Source organism: Somniosus microcephalus, chromosome 24 (assembly GCF_052327205.1).
Source record: "Somniosus microcephalus isolate GS21.2 chromosome 24, FLI_Smic_1.0, whole genome shotgun sequence".
Taxonomy (NCBI): Eukaryota; Metazoa; Chordata; class Chondrichthyes; order Squaliformes; family Somniosidae; genus Somniosus; species Somniosus microcephalus.
The window spans coordinates 48,599,718-48,616,620 of NC_141010.1; the positions used below are offsets into that span (position 1 = coordinate 48,599,718).

Below are 16,903 nucleotides of genomic sequence, written 5' to 3' on the forward strand. Positions count from 1 at the left end.
GTGTACACTCGCTCTGTGTATATGTGTGTGTTTGTACACTCGCTGTGTGTACACTCGCTCTGTGTATATGTGTGTGTTTGTACACTCGCTGTGTGTACACTCGCTGTGTGTACACTCGCTCTGTGTGTGTTTGTACACTAGCTCTCTGTGTGTATGTGTGTATGTTTGTACACTCGCTGTGTGTACACTGGCTCAGTGTGTGTCTGTGGTCCCCAGGCGGCGCTCCCCTGCTCTCTCTCTCTCTCGCTGCCGGTGTTGGGGCGGGGTTCAACCCGGGCTCTAACTTGTGAAAGTTTTGCTCTCTGACTCGGTGCTCAGTGTTTCAGAGATCCCTGTCTCGGCGGCTGCTTCCTTCACTCTCCGGTCACAGTCTGCGAGCGGCTGACACTCGGGCGCGTCGTTGGGAGCGGCAGCGATGGGAAGACACAGCCTGCGCTGGGGGCACATCGCACTGATCGCCGTCCTGTGCATCCCCGCGGCCCGGGGTAAGTGTCAGAAACCCTGGGGGTCAGAGGAGGGCCAGTGTTCCCTGGGGGTGTCAGCGAGCCCCAGCTTGGGCTGGCTACCGGACCAATGCCATGAGTGAGATATCTGATCAAAAATAGCGAGACTGGCGCAACCCCGTTGTTTTAAAGATTCTGTTATATTCCTTTAATCAACACCAGTACCAGACTGCCAAGGGCTTTTAATTTTAAGAATGAGATGCATCAGTAGAAACTTACATATTTTAAAATTAAAGTAAGTGAGACTGGGACCACTGCTGTTTTTGATATACATTAATGACTTGCATTTGGGGGTACAGGGCACAATTTCGAAATTTGCAGATGACAGGAAACTTGGAAGTGTAGTGAACAGTGAGGAAGGTAGTAATAGACTTCAAGAGGACATAGACAGGCTGGTGGAGTGGGCGGACACACAATTCAACCCAGAGAAGTGTGAGCTGATACATATTGGTAGGAAGAATGAGGAGAGACAATACATGCTCAATGGTGCAAGGAGCGAGAGACCTGGGTGTGGCAGGACAGGTTAATAAAACAGTTAAAAAAGCATACGGGATCCTGGGCTTCATAAACAGGGGCATAGAGTACAAAAGCCAGGAAGTTGTGCTAAACACTAGTTTGACCCCAGCTGGAGTATTGGGGCCAATTCTGGGCACCACACTTTAGGAAGGACGCGATGGATTTTGGAGAGAGTGCGGGAAGATTTCAGAAGAAAGACTTGAAAAACTTGCATTTATGTAGAGCTTTTTAACGACCTCAGGACGTCCCAAAGCGCTTTACAGCCAATGAAGTACTTTTGAAGTGTTGTCACTGTTGTAATGCAGGAAATGCGGCAGTCAATTTGCGCACAGCAAGCTCCCACAAACAGCAATGTGATCATGACCAGATCATCTGTTTTAGTGATGTTGATTGACAGATAAATATTGGCCCCAGGACAATTTACAAGAATGGTTCCAGGGATGAGGGACTTCAATTGCGTGGATAGACTGGAGAAGCTGGGGTTGTTCTCCTTAGAGCAGAGAAGGCTAAGAGGAGATTTGATAGAGGTGTTTAAAATCATGAAGGGTTTAGATAGAGTAAATAAAGAGAAACTGTTTCCAATGGCTGAAGGGTCGATAACCAGAGGGCACAGATTGAAGGTCATTGGCAAAAGAACCAGAGGCGACATGAGGAAAAACTTTTTTTATGCAACGAGTGGTTAGGATTTGCAGTGCACTGCCCGATAGGGTGGTGGATACAGATTCAATAGTAGCCTTCAATAGGAAATTGGATAAATGCTTGAAGGAGAAACAATTGCAGGGACATGGGGAAAGAGCGGTGGGGGTGGGGGGGGGGAGTGGGTCTATCTGGATTGCTCTTCGAAAGAGCCGGCGCAGACTTGATGGGCCGAATGGCCTCCTTCTGTTCTGTGATTCTATGACTGTATGATTCTATAATTGCAAACCTGTTTAGAACACATGGGAGGGGGTGATTTCCTCTTTGTTGTAAGCTCTGGGAAGAGATGTTTACTCTGTGTATTCCCTGGGGGTAATTCCACCTTCACTGGGTTACAATGTATGAATTCTTGCTAATTTCAACTAGGCAACATGGTTTCAAGAAAGAGAAAAAAAATAATGGTTGTAAATATAACTTTTAAATATCCCACTTCCATTTGTGCACTTTATTTAACTATAGGGTAAACTACACACAGAAGTGCCGCTATTGTCTCAACAGCACACTTGTCTCCAAATGTATCTGAAAAGTTTATGTCCCTGTCCCAGAATAACCTTCCTGTTCCTGCTGATCTTTGTTTAAATGCTTGCAAAAGCAAAATTTGTAACAAATGTGGAATTATATTTGTAACACATTTGTGAAAATAGTTGGAGAATAATTGGATAAAGTGCACGATTGTAATCCCTAGAGTGGAGACCGAAACATAGACTACAAGAGTGAAGGTCGGCTGCCTGTATCCTATCACTGAGCCCCATTCGCCCGTCAGACCACCCTCACTGACCTGCATGGACTCCTGGTTCCCCAAAGCTTCAGATTTAAAATTATCATCCTTGTGTTTAAATCCCTTCGTGGTCCCCCATCTCCCTCTGTAACTTCATCCAGCCCTACAACAACACCACCCCCCACACCCACCCCGCCCCCCTACCCAAAGTCTCCGTTCTCCTGACTCTTAACGAATCCGCCCCCTCCATTCGCCCCACCATTGGCGGCCGTGCCTTCAGCTGCCTAGTGCCTTGTTCCCATGCTCTGGAATTGCCTCCCTAAACCTCTGCTTCTCCACTAATCCTTTCCTCCTTCAAGATCCTCCTTAAAACCTACCCCTTTGACCAAGCTTTTGGTCACCCATCTAAATATCAGCGTCCGTTTCTTTCATTACACTTCTGTGAAGCAGCTTGGGATTTTTTTATATGTTAGAGTAAAGGCTTCTTGTTGTTGATGATGTTGATGAAGCTGCTGATGATGATGCAGGTCGGAACCACAAGACTATATTGCATCCTTAAACTCACACCCCGCTGTCTGCTGTTTGTAATAGTTAATGCTGTCATTTGACATGTAGATATTATCCAGTTTGTGGTACGTTTTCGTGCATAGGCGTCAACTGTCAGTGCGTTCTGCATCTCTGACACATAATGGCGAAAGACTGGAGTATCAGTAACAGTGACCGCATCACTGCAGGTTTGCTGGTATCTGTATGTGCCTGGACAGGTTGAGTTGAGTTTCTGACTTTACCACAGTCCTCAGTACTGTGTGGAAAACTGCCCTATCGTGTTTCTGACTCACCAGCTCAGATCATTTTTAATGGTACACTCACCTTTGTGCCATTGAAATCCAGCAGCTGCAGGGGTCGGGAGCGGGGAGGTGTCCAGTCAGTGTTGGGACACCTCAGTATTGACACAGTGGTGGGGAGTTTTTCAACTGCTAAAAACCCTGGAAATGCCTGAGATAGGCTGATAGTCTGCTACACTTTGCAGCATATCCAATAGGGGCAATGCTCTGCCTGGCACGAATTTCTGTTCCTATCACACTGGCGTTTGGCCGGTATTTATACCAGGACGTATAATTTGTTTGAACAGAGTGGGAATATTTGCTGGGTGAGTAAACAGAAATTTAGCCAATTATCAGGGGGCAGGTGGTGGGGGAGGGGGGAGTGTCATTGGCCCAGGCAGTAGTTCCTACATGCTTCAAGACCGCTACCATTATTCCTGTGCCAAAGCAAACGGCTGTGACGTGCCTGAACGACTATCGACCTGTCGCACTCACACCCATCATAATGAAGTGTTTCGAGAGACTGGTCCTGGCTCACATCAAAGCCAGTGTTCCCGCCTCTCTAGACCAACACCAGTTTGCCTATCGTGCAAACAGATCAACGGAGGATGCAATCACAACTGCTCTACACTCTGCACTGAATCACTTAGATGGTAAAGAGACCTACATCAGAATGCTGTTCATAGACTACAGCTCAGCATTCAACACTATCGTCCCCAACAAGCTGGCCACCAAACTCCACACTCTTGGCCTGAACACTTCCCTCTGCAACTGGACCCTGGACTTCCTAACAAACAGACCCCAGTCTGTCAAATTAGGTAACCACACCTCCCCCCCCCCCTGACCCTGAACACGGGGGCCCCACAAGGATGTGTGCTGAGCCCCCTCTACTCCCTCTTCACCCGCGACTGTGTGGCTATTCATGGTTCCAACACCATCATCAAGTTTGCGGATGATACCACGGTAGTAGGCCAGATCACCAACAACGATGAGTCAGCCTACAGGGAGGAGGTCCAGCATCTCGTGAAGTGGTGCGCCGATAACAACCTGGCCCTTAACATCAAGAAAACCAAAGAAATCATTGTGGACTTCAGGAAGTCTAAAGGCGGAAGTCACACCCCCATCCACATCCATGGGGCTGTGGTGGAAAGGGTGGACAGCTTTAAGTTCCTCGGAGTCCACATCACGGAAGACCTCTCCTGGTCCCTCAATACCTCCTCTCTGGTGAAGAAGGCCCAGCAGCGCCTATATTTCCTAAGGAGGCTGAAGGGATGTAACCTGTCACCCCTGATCCTCTCTAACTTTTACCGCTGCACAATAGAGAGCATCCTGACGAACTGTATCACAGTATGGTATGACAGCTGTAGCTACTATGACCGGAAAGCCCTGCAGCGGGTAGTCAAAACTGCCCAACGCATTACCGGCACCCGGCTACCGACCATAGAGCACATATACCAGAAACGCTGTTTACGGAGGTCACGGACCATCATCAAAGACCCTACCCACCCCAGCCACAGTCTGTTCGCCCTCCTGCCATCTGGGAGACACTACAGGTGCATTCGCACCCGAACGACCAGATTTAGGAACAGCTTCTTTCCCAGGGCTGTCATCCTACTGAACTCCACAAATAAACTCTAAAGCCTGCACATCTGCCAATGCACTTTATTATGGTTATGTTTATGTTAATGTATTACAAGCCAAATGAATGTTGAATGTTTAAATGTCTTAATCTAAATGTACATTCTCGGGAGCCGCAAGCCTACATTTCGTTGTACTGCACTTGTGCACTAACAATGACAATAAAGTTGATTATGATTATTATGATTATGAGGATCTAATTAACTTTAGCCATGGTGACACTCAGTGGGAAAAGTCACAGGCAAAGTAGACTCTGCCCTAAACTGTGGAACAGCGGCAGGTTAAACTTGAGGAAGCTCCAACAGGCTAAATCATGGAGCAAATAAAAAGACACTGGGAATCTGAAGTAAAAACAGAAAATACACAACAGGTCATAGAATCATACAGCACAGAAGGAGGCCATTCGGCCCATCGTGCCTGTGCCGGCTCTTTGAAAGAGCGCTCCAATTAGTCCCACTCCCCCTGCTCTTTCCCCATAGCCCTGTAAATGTTTCCTTCTCAAGTATTTATCCAATTCCCTTTTGAAAGTTAATACTGAATCTGCTTCCACCGCCCTTTCAGGCACAGCATTCCAGAACATCATTACATAGGATTATACAGCACAGAAACAGGCCATTCGGCCCAGCAAGTCCATGCCGGCGTTTATGCTCCACTCGAGCCTCCTCCCGTCTTTCCTCATCTAACTCTATCAGCATAACCCTCGATTCCCTTCATCTCATATGTTTATCTAGCCTCCCCTTAAATGCATCATAACTCGTTACATAAAAAGAATTTGTCATGTCCCCTCTGGTTCTTTTGCCAATTACCTTAAATCTGTGGCCTCTGGTTACTGACCCTCCTGCCAGTGGAAAGTTTCTCCTTATTTACTCTATCAAACCCTTCATAATTGTGAACACCTCTATTAAATCTCTCCTTAACCTTCTCTGCTCTAAGGAGAACAATCTCAGTTTCTCTGGTCTCTCCATATAACTGAAGTCCCTCATCCCTGGTTGGTCAATCTGAAAAGAAGAGACAGGTTAACAAAAGTCGGGAAGTCTTGCTACAACTATACAGGGTGTTGGTGAGACCGCACCTGGAGTACTGCGTACAGTTTTGGCCTCCTTATTTAAGGAAGGATATACTTGCATTGGAGGCAGTTCAGATAAGGTTCACTAGGTTGATTCCTGATTTAAAGGTGTTGTCTTATGAGAAAAGGTTGAGCAGGTTGGGCCTATACTCATTGGAGTGTAGAAGAATGCGAGGGGATCTTATTGAAACATAAGATTCTGATGGGGCTTGACAGGGTAGATGCAGGGAGGATGTTTCCCCTCGTGGGGGAATCTAGAACTAGGGGGCATAGTTTCAGAATAAGGGGTCACCCATTTAAAATGGAGATGAGGGGGAATTTCTTCTCTCAGAGGGTTGTGAATCTTTGGAATTCTCTACCCCAGAGAGCTGTGGAGGCTGGGTCATTGAATATATTCAAGGCAGAGACAGATAGATTTTTGAAAAATGGGGGAATCAAGGGTTATGGGGAGCGGGCGGGAAAGTGGAGTTGAGGCCAAGATCAGATCAGCCATGATCTTATTGAATGGCGGAGCAGGCTCGAGGGGCCGAATGGCCTACTCCTGCTCCTATTTCTTATGTTCTTATGTTCAGGTACAGTCCCTTTACTCAGTTGTTACTGACTCTCGTATATTGGCTGTGTGGAGAACTTTGCGACAATCTTCCCACCTCTCAACAGTACAATGCGGACTCCTCTCTCTGAGTAGCAGCTGTAGATGGCTCCTGCTCACCGGTAGATTTCTTGGCCTCCAGTGCCTCATTGCTGCCGTCATGAAAGGGTGTAGTGAAGCTGGATGAAGACAAGAAGAACTTTTATGACACGAGCGTACACATGCACTGGAAGTGGAGAAGCGTTGTATTTATTAATTCTCGGGCGTTTATTGTCCATCCCTCGTTGTCCTGGGAAGGTGCTGGTGGGCCGCCTTCTTGAACCGCTTTGTAGTGGATTTTGATACAACTGAGTGGCTTGCTCGGCCATTTCAGAGGTCAGCTAAGAGTTAACCACGTTGCTCTGGGACTGGAGTCGCACATAGGCCAGACCAGGAAATGACGGCAGGCATCCTTCCCGAAAGGACATTAGTGAATCAGTTGGGTTTTTACACCAGTCCGACAGCTTCCTGGTCACTTTTACTGATACCGACTTTTTTATCTTTAAACTGAATTCAAATTCTCAAACTGCCACGGCTGGATTTGAACTCTTTCTCTGGATCATTAGGCCAGTAACAGAACCACCACGCTAGCATACCCCTTAGAAAGGAGTACGGTAGTGCAGTGGTTGAGATGGGCTGCTGCAGTCGCCATGTAGGCAGACAATCCCACACACAGGTGAAGTGCAGCTGTGGATAATTTACAAAGGACTTTGTGAAGGTGGACTAACAAAGCATTCTGCTTAAAGCATGATATATGCTCAACGTATCTTAAGTATTGTCAGATTGCATAACTGCTGAGATGTGGGAGATGTCATTTCCCTGTCTTGTTTCCGTGTCCTCGGGTGACGAGTATATTCTTTCGCTGAGACCGAGCCTGCTTATTGAACCTTCGAGCATCTCAAGTCAATCTTCTTATATAAGCTGTGTTTTTATGCATCTCTCCACTTCACCTGACGAAGGAGCAGCGCTCCGAAAGCTTGTGATTTCAAATAAAGCTGTTGGACTATAACCTGATGTTGTGTGATTTCTTACATTTGTCCACCCCAGTCCAACACCGGCATCTCCACACCATTCTTTCTTGCCAACAAAGCCACTGATTTTCAGTTGTTAGGGAAGAAAAATGGGCAGAATTGTGGAATTCGATCCTTTAAAACGGCGATACAAATACTCGCATTCCCATGAGATAAAAAGCCAAGTGTGACTTTATTCAGTCACTGTGAACATAGTGGTCCCGATCATAACGTGTTTCGCAGTCCTGGTGTTCAATGTGCTTTTATTGCAAGCGTGTTTAGGACTGTTTCTGTGGAGTGACAGTCGCCATTGGATTCTAAAGAAAGACACCTAGAAATTGGATGGCGTGCGAATAGGGCCACGCTGCTTGCGCCTAATGAGGTCAGTGGCAGGACCACGGGAAATTGGTCCCATTTTTTAATTACTGGTGAGCAGCAGGCACCAGTCGAGGCCCCAGGGGCAACTCGCCGGCTCCAGGAGGTGCCAAGGTCGGCCGGCTTGGATGCCAGCCAAGGTGGTAAGGAGAGTCTGGCGGGGGGAGCCAATCGGGAAAGGGGGGAGGGAGGGGGAAGCGATGGCCGTCAGCAGTCCGCTGCTTTAACGTGGAGCCTGGAGAAGTCCTCCTGCTCCTCCTCCCAGCTCCACAATAAGGTAAGTAGAAAAATGAAAATGTATCTTTCCAGTGGCAGCCTCCAACGGTCACTTTAATGACCTCTGGTTTGACTGCCAGAGAATACTGACCACAGCACAATCTCCACATACAGCGGTCATGCGCAATCCAGTTTTTTAAAGGGGGCCTCAAACCGGCGGTAGGCTCCCTGTTTACATGTGCAGTGGGCCAAACGCCTGCTTTAGGCATACGCCTATGGAGGAGCCTTCACCAGTATGGCCATATTGAAGCAATGACCTTCTGATTTAGAGGTGAGAGTACACCCACTGAGCCAAGGCTGCCATGGCTCGTCACTGGTAGTTGTAACACTCCCCCTAGCAAATCCTGCCATTGTAACTGTCTAAAATGCTTCTTGCCGAGCGGAATATCCCCTTGTTGCTGTTGTCTTTTGTAACATGTTGGATTGTTGCTGCTGCTGTTCATCTTAACACACGTCTGTCGAGGTGAGGGATGTTCATAATGGGGCCTTTGGCTTTTCTCTGGTCCGTCAAGTGTCTGACACATGCAGAAACCCATCACCATGTTCAAGAGTCTTAAAACCAAATATAACGAGACGTCTACAGCTATAGAGCTTCTGTTTGTTTGATACGGAGTGTGCACTCTTTACCTGGAGGGACACACCCCGCTTACCTAAATCAAAATCTTAACTAATTAAGAGCCATGGCTTAGGGATTCCAAGGGAACTGTCAGACTTTAAGCAACAAATTGCTCACAGATTACTAGGACAGCGCACTGGTAAGCTTTACACTGCTTAGTCAGCCAAGAATGCCCAACCCCCTATTAGGGCATTGACTTTCAGGGTTGCCTGGAGCCAAGCGGGGAGAATCTCAGCTTCCAGTGACAGGCCTGCGCCTCCAGTCCCATCAGTAAGCCAGGTAGTTTGATCAATCAGTAACAGTGCTGTGGAGCACTGCAGGCCCACCTGGCTCCAGTATCAGATCACTGAGTCTGGCAAGGAGCATTGGCCCAGTTCTAATCTTCCCTCGACAGGCATCTTGGAAACAACACAAATCCAAAGAGACCCTATTTACCTCCCCCCATCAAGGAGCCTCACCTCCAGTTGGTCAAGTGCTGGGGAATAGAACAGATTCCATTTCAGCCATCCTGTCTCAGTATCTAGCACTCTCAAGTCATACGAGGATCGGATTGTGGGTGTTTTGTTGATAGTGGCCATGGCAGATGGAGGGGGTGTCAGACAGGGGAGATCAGGAGCTACTCCACCTTGTCTGAGTGCTGTTGGGTTGTGTCACTATTCTTGTGCTGCCTTTTTTTAAATTCACTTATAGGATGTGGGCATCGCTGGCAAGGCCAGCATTTATTGCCCGTCCCTAATTGCCCTTGAGAAGGTGGTGGTGAACTGCCTTCTTGAACCGCTGCAGTCCGTGTGGTGAAGGTACTCCCACAGTGCTGTTAGGGAGGGAGTTCCAGGATTTTGACCCAGCGACAATGAAGGATCGGCCGATATACTTCTAAGCCAGGATGGTGTGTGACTTGGAGGGGAACTTGGAGGTGCTGGTGTTCCCATGCGCCTGCTGCCCTTGTCCTTCTAGGTGGAAGAGGTCGCAGGCCTAGACTGGATGCTGATGTACCCCCCTCTTCCCTCTTGTAATACCTTGTCTCGCCATCTGTGGGAGTGGATGGGGGTTGTGGAGTTGGTCTTGCTGTGAAGATCGCCCAGAAAGTGATCCAGAATATTTCTAAATTGGGTCTCACTCTCAAGCAGGAGCTTCCCTGATCCTACCAGCAATCAAGGGGTTAAACAGAGCAGCGATCACTATGGAGTAAAGAATCACACAGGTGCAGGCATCAGAAAGCGTGTGTGAGCGAGTAGGGAGCTGGAGAAGAGGCAGTATAAGTGCCGGCGGCTTGGGGGTGTCTTGACTTGCCAACTCAGTATCCTTGGGGTGTTGGGAAAGGGAAAAATGCAGACTAACAGGAGCTAAATTCCTCATTTCTCTCTTCAATTTGCTGTCAAAGGCCGTCAATGCAGCAGCTTTTGACCCGAGTGAATGCTGCCCCTGTGTATTCCAGCTTGCTGCAGAATATGGCCCGGGTGGATTAACCTGGTGAACACCACAGGCCCATCAAAGCTGCAAAATCAGATTTATTACACGCTCATTTTAGCAGAGATTTTTTTTCTTTTCTTGTTATTCGTTCCTGGTATGTGGGCGTCACTGGCAAGGCCAGCATTTATTGCCCATCCCTAATTGCCCTCGAGAAGGTGGTGGTGAGCCGCCTCCTTGAACCGCTGCAGTCCGTATGGTGAAGGTACTCCCACCGTGCTGTTAGGGAGGGAGTTCCAGGATTTAGGCCCAGTGACGATGAAGGATCGCCGATATACTTCTAAGTCAGGATGGTGTGTAACTTGGAGAGGAACTTGGAGGTGGTGGTGTTCCCATGCGTCTGCTGCCCTTGTCCTTCTAGGTGGAAGAGGTCGCGGGTTTGGGAGGTGCTGCCGAAGAAGCTTTGGCGAGTTGCTGCAGTGCATTATGTAGATGGTACACACTGCAGCCACGGTGCGCCGGTGGTGGAGGGAGTGAATGTTTAAGGTGGTGGATGATTTTCGTGATGAGGTAGAATGTGAGAAACGGACAGGACTTTTAAAAATTTGTAATTGGGAAATCTCTCTGCGGAGCTTCAGCTCGGGGAACAGTTTCTAACACAGAGCACACGCACCGTTTGATTGGCCACCAAGGCCGAGAGGGCAAAGGTTGATCAGGAAGCGGTAGTTAGGTGATAAGTTTCAATCTTTTTTTGCGGACCGTGGGCAGGTTGTGGGCTCAGTTACTTTGGTTCAGCAATCTACGATACATGTTGGGCTCAGTGAAACCTGCGAATTTCAATATAAGTTACATGGACTTCCTTTCTCCCTCATTTGTTTATCTAGCTTCCCCTTAAATGCATCTATGCTATTGACCTCAACCACTCCACATTTTAACCACTCCCTTGGTAAAGAAGATTCTCCTGCACTCCTTATTGGATTTATTAGTGACTATTATATATTTATGACCCTAGTTTTGGACACCCCCCTACATCTAACCTATCAAACCACTTCATAATTTTAAAGACCTCTATCAAGTCACCCCCCCTCAGCCTTCTCTTTTCTCAAGAAAAGAGCCCCAGCCTGTTCAGTCTTTCCTGATAGTTATAACCTCTCCGTTCTGCTATCATCCTTGTAAATCTTTTTTGCACTTCAGTGCTTCTACATTCTTTTTGTTATATGGAGACTGGAACTGTCTCTATTCGTTGGTTCTCTATTGTTTTGCCACAGTAGGTGGCTCACTGTAGCAAGAGATAAGCTTCCTGTACTTAAATGAATAGAGCTTTACTAAAAATCAGCCCGTTTGTTTAGTTGATACTGTGTTAGGAGCGAGCGGATGATTTGCTACCCTTTAGGCTGATTTTTTTCATGCTTGTGAGGGTGAGGTGTATGAGCACTGGAGAGTGGAACACTATCACATTTCAGACTTGCGGTGTCAGTATCAAGCACTCCCAGGACAGGCTTGGTGGAGTTAGAGGCAGAAGAAAGCTCCCTCAACACTGCTTTGATCACAGGCCTCAGCCTCAGCTTCACAAGAGCATGCCCTACTCCACCTGTGTGGGGTATCTGTAGGTCCAATGCCGGCTACCTTGTGGCCTCTGAGAGTAAGATTGCCAACTGGTGCCAAATTAAGGAGCAGTTTTGTACTGAGGTACTGAGTCAAGTATAGCCAGACTCAGTTGAAAGAGTTGCCATTGCCATAGAGACAGGAGCCTTTAATCCCATCATCTTACAATGACGGGTGTTGAGAGGGTATGAAGGCAAACAATGAAAAAGGTTCCGGTTTTCAGCAGTTAGAAATTCTGAGGAACATTTAAGGGGATTGGTTCTTGTCCCTTTTTTGAAAAAGGAAGATTTTACAGTAACATAAGTGATGGTTTCATGATTATGAATGGAATTGGCAAAGTTGAGCCAGGGAACTTGTTCAGCGCCAAGATGGATTCCAATGGGCACAAGTTAAAAATGAGGGCATTGGGAATAAAAAAGGGAGTCAGGCAAAACTTTTTCAATGAAGTGTAGAAGGTTCATGAAACAAATGACCATGGCAAGGCACTGGAGCGGGCAGTATAACTGGGTTCAAGAGGCAACAGAATGGGCTCGAATTTCCAAGCCCCATGGAGGCGGGTTTGGAGGCAGGAGTGGGGGGGAAGTTGCAGAATCGGGGGGCACGAACCCTTCCCGCCCCCAACCCGCCTCCATGCCCATTTCCCAGGAGGCGGATACCCGACCTGTGCTGGGACCCGCTTCCCCGAGGCGGAAAGGGGATTAATGCCAATTAACTGCCTGTTAACAGGTAGTTAACAGGCAGCTTTTGGCCTAATCCCTATTTTTAGCCCTGAAGTGTGGGCTGCCCGACAACTCCAAACCACGCCAAGTTAGCGAGGCGGACCATCGGGCTGAAGGGTTTGGAGGGTTCGAGGTGTCCGATGTTCAGGTGAGTGATGGGTGCATGAGTGCAGAGGTAAGTGTGTTTGGTGTGTGTACAGTGTTTAAATAAGTTTTACTTACCTTTACTTACTAATGCAGGCTTCCTTCCTTCAGGTCTCGGGAGTCCCTCATCTCAACGGCACAGAAAGCAGAATGGCCGCGAGCTGTCAAAAGTTGCAGCATTCTGCTTTCTGTTTTGGAGAGATTTCTAACTGAGTCTGTGGAGAAGGACTCAAGTTAGAAGTCAGATTGTCAGTGTTTGACAGCTCCACAGAGCTGTCAAACGCTGATATTTCATCTGTCAAAAGCTTTTGACAGATGAAATATCAATCCCTGACATCACCTGTAACCGGGTGTCCCTTAATTGGCCTGCTGAGCCCGCTGGGCAGGCTCAACAAGGTCAATCAAGGAAAATCGCGTGGGTTGGCCACAAATCGATGGAGGCGGGACTACAACCTAAAAAGTGGGAGTCCCACCTCCATCACGTCCCCATTGACAAAATCCAGCCCAATGTGTTTCTGGAGTTGGAAGAGATTGAGAAATATGGTGAGAAGCCAGGTAGGTGGGGTTAAGATTCCTCAAAAAGGGAAGTGCTGAATGAATACGATAATATGAAGGTCACAGATTTTTTTTTTACCTTCACCATTCCAATGTCACCATTTTATTTTGTTTCCATGGTGACAACAGTACAGAAAGTACATGATTGAAACTCGCCTCAGTATATAAACAGGCCATGAAGGGAAACTACCGAGTGCCCAAAGCTGTCCATCACAGCCACCAACCAGTCTGATGCTGGGTAGACACACACCAGTTGTCCTCTAGCAATTTTCCTGGTTGTCACTTGTCATTTCAGGCTGTTCTTTGGCTTTGGTGGGAGTTGGGTACTTTTTTCCCCCAGGATCGGGTCGAAATGGGGGATTTATAGATATATGTACATTTTGTTGACGATTTCTCTTGTCTTTCTCTCAGGTAGTAATAAATGCCAATCACGAGGAGCAGCGACATGTGCAGAGTGCCTGGAAATAGAACCTAAGTGCGCCTGGTGTTCACAAGAGGTAAGAGGAATGAAAGTGATACCATCTCAGTTTTTAATAGCCCTGCATAGCTTCATTCTTCATTGAGCTCTGGATTGTGCGGTCCACTGTCAATGGAGAAACTATTAATAGTTATTCTGGTAAAACTACCTGATTAACTCACTGGCGCAATTTTCAGATGAATGACTTCCCTACATCCTGTTAACGTGAGTAACCACTAGGGTTTATTGAGTTTGGTCTTGGGCTCGTGCGGTGAACACTGATTCGCTGAATTCCTTCAAGCAAGAGCTGGACCTGTTTCTGGCTGGGGCGGAGATCACCTCGTACAAGAATTAGGTACCTTGTAACATTGATCAGGGTCAGGGTGGTCTCCTGGACTATTTTTGATTGCCTAAGGGGATTGGAGAGGAATTTTCCAGATTTTGTCCCCCCAATTGGCCTGGGTTTTTGTCTAGTTTTCCGCCTCTCTCAGGAGATTGCATGGCTCCAAGTGGGTGGGGAGTGTAGATACCGGGATGCACAAGGCATCACAACTGTACGGGACAGGCTTGATGGACTGATAGGTATTTCCTGCCCGTCATTTTCCGTATGCTAGGGTAGAATAGAATAGAATGGTTACAGCATGGAAGAAGGCCATTCGGCCCGTTGAGCCCGTGCCGACTCTCAGCTAGTCCCACTCCCCCGCCCTTTCCCTGTAGCCCTAAAAAAAAAAATCCTTCAGGTACTTAGCCAATTCCCTTTTGAATGATAAGATTGAATCTGCCTCCACCCACCTTTCAGGCAGTACATTCCAGATCTTAACCACTCGCTGCGTAAAAAAGTTTTTTCTTACGTCGCCTTTGGTTCTTCTGCCAATCACCTTAAATCTGTGTCCTCTGGTTCTCGACCCCTCTGCCAATAGGAACAGTTTCTATCTACTCTGTCCAGACCTCTCATGATTTTGAACACCTCTATTAAATCTCCTCTCAATCTTCTCTGCTCCAAGGAGAACAACCTCAGCTTCTCCAGTCTATCCACGTAACTGAAGTCCCTCATTCTTGGAATCATTCTCGTAAATCTTTTCTGCACCTTCTCTAAAGGCCTTCACATCCTTCCTAAAGTGCGGTGCATAGAATTGGACACAGTACTCCAGTTGGGGCCGAACCAGTGTTTTATACAGGTTCATCATAATTGCCACACTTTCGTACTCTATGGGCTGATTTTCATTGGGCCGTTGAGGCGGGATTGGAGACGTGTGGGGGGTTAAAATTGCGAAATCGGGGGGCACGAACCCATCCCGCCCCCAACCCGCCGCCATGCCAGTCTCAAAGGAGGCGGATACCCGACTTGTGCTGGGACCCGCCTCCCCGAGGCGGGAAGGGGATTAGTGCCAATTAACTGCCTGTTAACAGGTAGTTAACAGGCAGTTTTTAGCCTAATCCCTATTTTTATCCCTGAAGTGTGGGATTCCTGACGGCTCCAAACCACGCCAAGTTAGCGAGGTGGACCGTCGGGCTGAAGGGCTTGGAGGGTTCGAGATGTCCGGTGTTCAGGTGAGTGATGGGTGCATGAGTGCAGAGGTAAGTGTGTTTGGTGTGTGTAAAGTGTTTAAATAAGTTTTACTTACCTTTACAGCCTTCCTTCCTTCAGGTCTCGGGAGTCCCTCATCTCACCGGCACAGAAAGCAGAATGGCCGCGAGCTGCCAAAAGTTGCAGCATTCAGCTTTCTGTTCTGGAGAGATCTCTAAATCAGCCTGAGAGGAAGGAATTAACTTAGTGTACAGATTGTCAGTGTTTGACAGCTTCAAAGAGCTGTCAAACGCTGATATTTCATCTGTCAAAAGCTCTTGACAGATGAAATGTCAATCTGTGATGTCACCTGTTGCCGGGTGGCCCTTAATTGGCCTGTTGAGCCCACTGGGCGGGCTCAACAAGGTCAATCAAGTGAAAATCACGTGGGTTGGCCACAACTCGATGGAGGCGGGACTACAACCCCAAAAGTTGTAGTCCCGCCTCCTACACGCCTCCAGTATCAAAATCCAGCCTTATAACTCTATTTATGAAGCCCGGGATCCTGTAAGCCTTTTTAACTGCTTTCTCAACATGCCCTGCCACCTTCAACGATTTGTGCACACATACCCCCAGGTCTCTCTGTTCTTGCACCCCCTTTATGATTGTACCATTTCGTTTATATGTCCTCTCCTCATTCTTTCTACCAAAATGTATCACTTCAAACTTTTTTGCATTAAATTTCATCTGCCACATGTCCACTCATTTCACCAGCCTGTCTATGTCTTCCTGAAGTTTATCACTCTCCTCCTCACTGTTCACTATACTTCCAAGTTTTGTGACATCTGCAAATTTTGAAATTGTGCCCTGTACACCTCAGTCCAATTCATTAATATATATCAAGAAAAGCAGTGGTCCGAGAACCAACCCCTGGGGCACACCACCTTCCTCCAGTCCGAAAAACAACCGTTCACCACGACTCTCTGTTTCCTGTCACTTAGCCAATTCTGTATCCATGCTGTCACTGTTCCTTTTATTCCATGGGCTTCAACTTTGATGGCAAGCCTATTACGTGGCACTTTGTCGAAAGCCTTTTGGAAATCCATGTACACTATGTCAACTGCATCACCCTCATCAATCCTCTCTGTTACCTCATCAAAAAACTCGATCAAGTTGCTTAAACACGATTTGCCTTTAAGAAATCCTTGCTGGCTTTCCTAAATTAATCCACACCTATCCAAGTGACTGTTAATTTTGTCCCTGATTACTGTTTCTAAAAGCTTCCCCACTAACGAGGTCAAACTGACTGGCTTGTTGTTACCGAGTTTATCTTTACACCCTTTTTTGAACAAGGGTGTAATATTTGCAATTCTCCAGTGCTCTGTTTCTATGGAAGATGGAATATTATGGTCACTACCTCTATGATTTCGCCCTCAATTCCCTCAGCATCCTAGGATGCATCCCATCCGCTCCTGGTGATTTATCTACTTTAAGTACAGCCAGCCTTTCTAATACCTCTTTATCAATTTTTATCCTATCAAGTGTCTCCACTACCTCCTCCTTCACTATGTCTATGGCAGCATCCCCTTCCTTGGTGAAGACAGATGCAAAGTACTCATTTAGTACCTCAGCCATACCCTCTG

The 16,903-nt window shown here is 47.3% G+C and overlaps 1 protein-coding gene across 1 annotated transcript in view; it reads left to right on the forward strand.

Moving 5' to 3' along the window:
* Window positions 1–278: 278 nt before the first annotated feature.
* Window positions 279–16,903, forward strand: part of LOC147101474 (integrin beta-3-like) — a 120,655-nt gene continuing 104,030 nt past the window's right edge. The window contains exons 1-2 of the mRNA XM_085966612.1: window positions 279–485; window positions 13,708–13,793. Of these exons, the coding sequence (XP_085822738.1) occupies window positions 416–485; window positions 13,708–13,793 (156 nt within the window). The 5' untranslated portion in view covers window positions 279–415. The remainder of the gene's footprint in view (window positions 486–13,707; window positions 13,794–16,903) is intronic.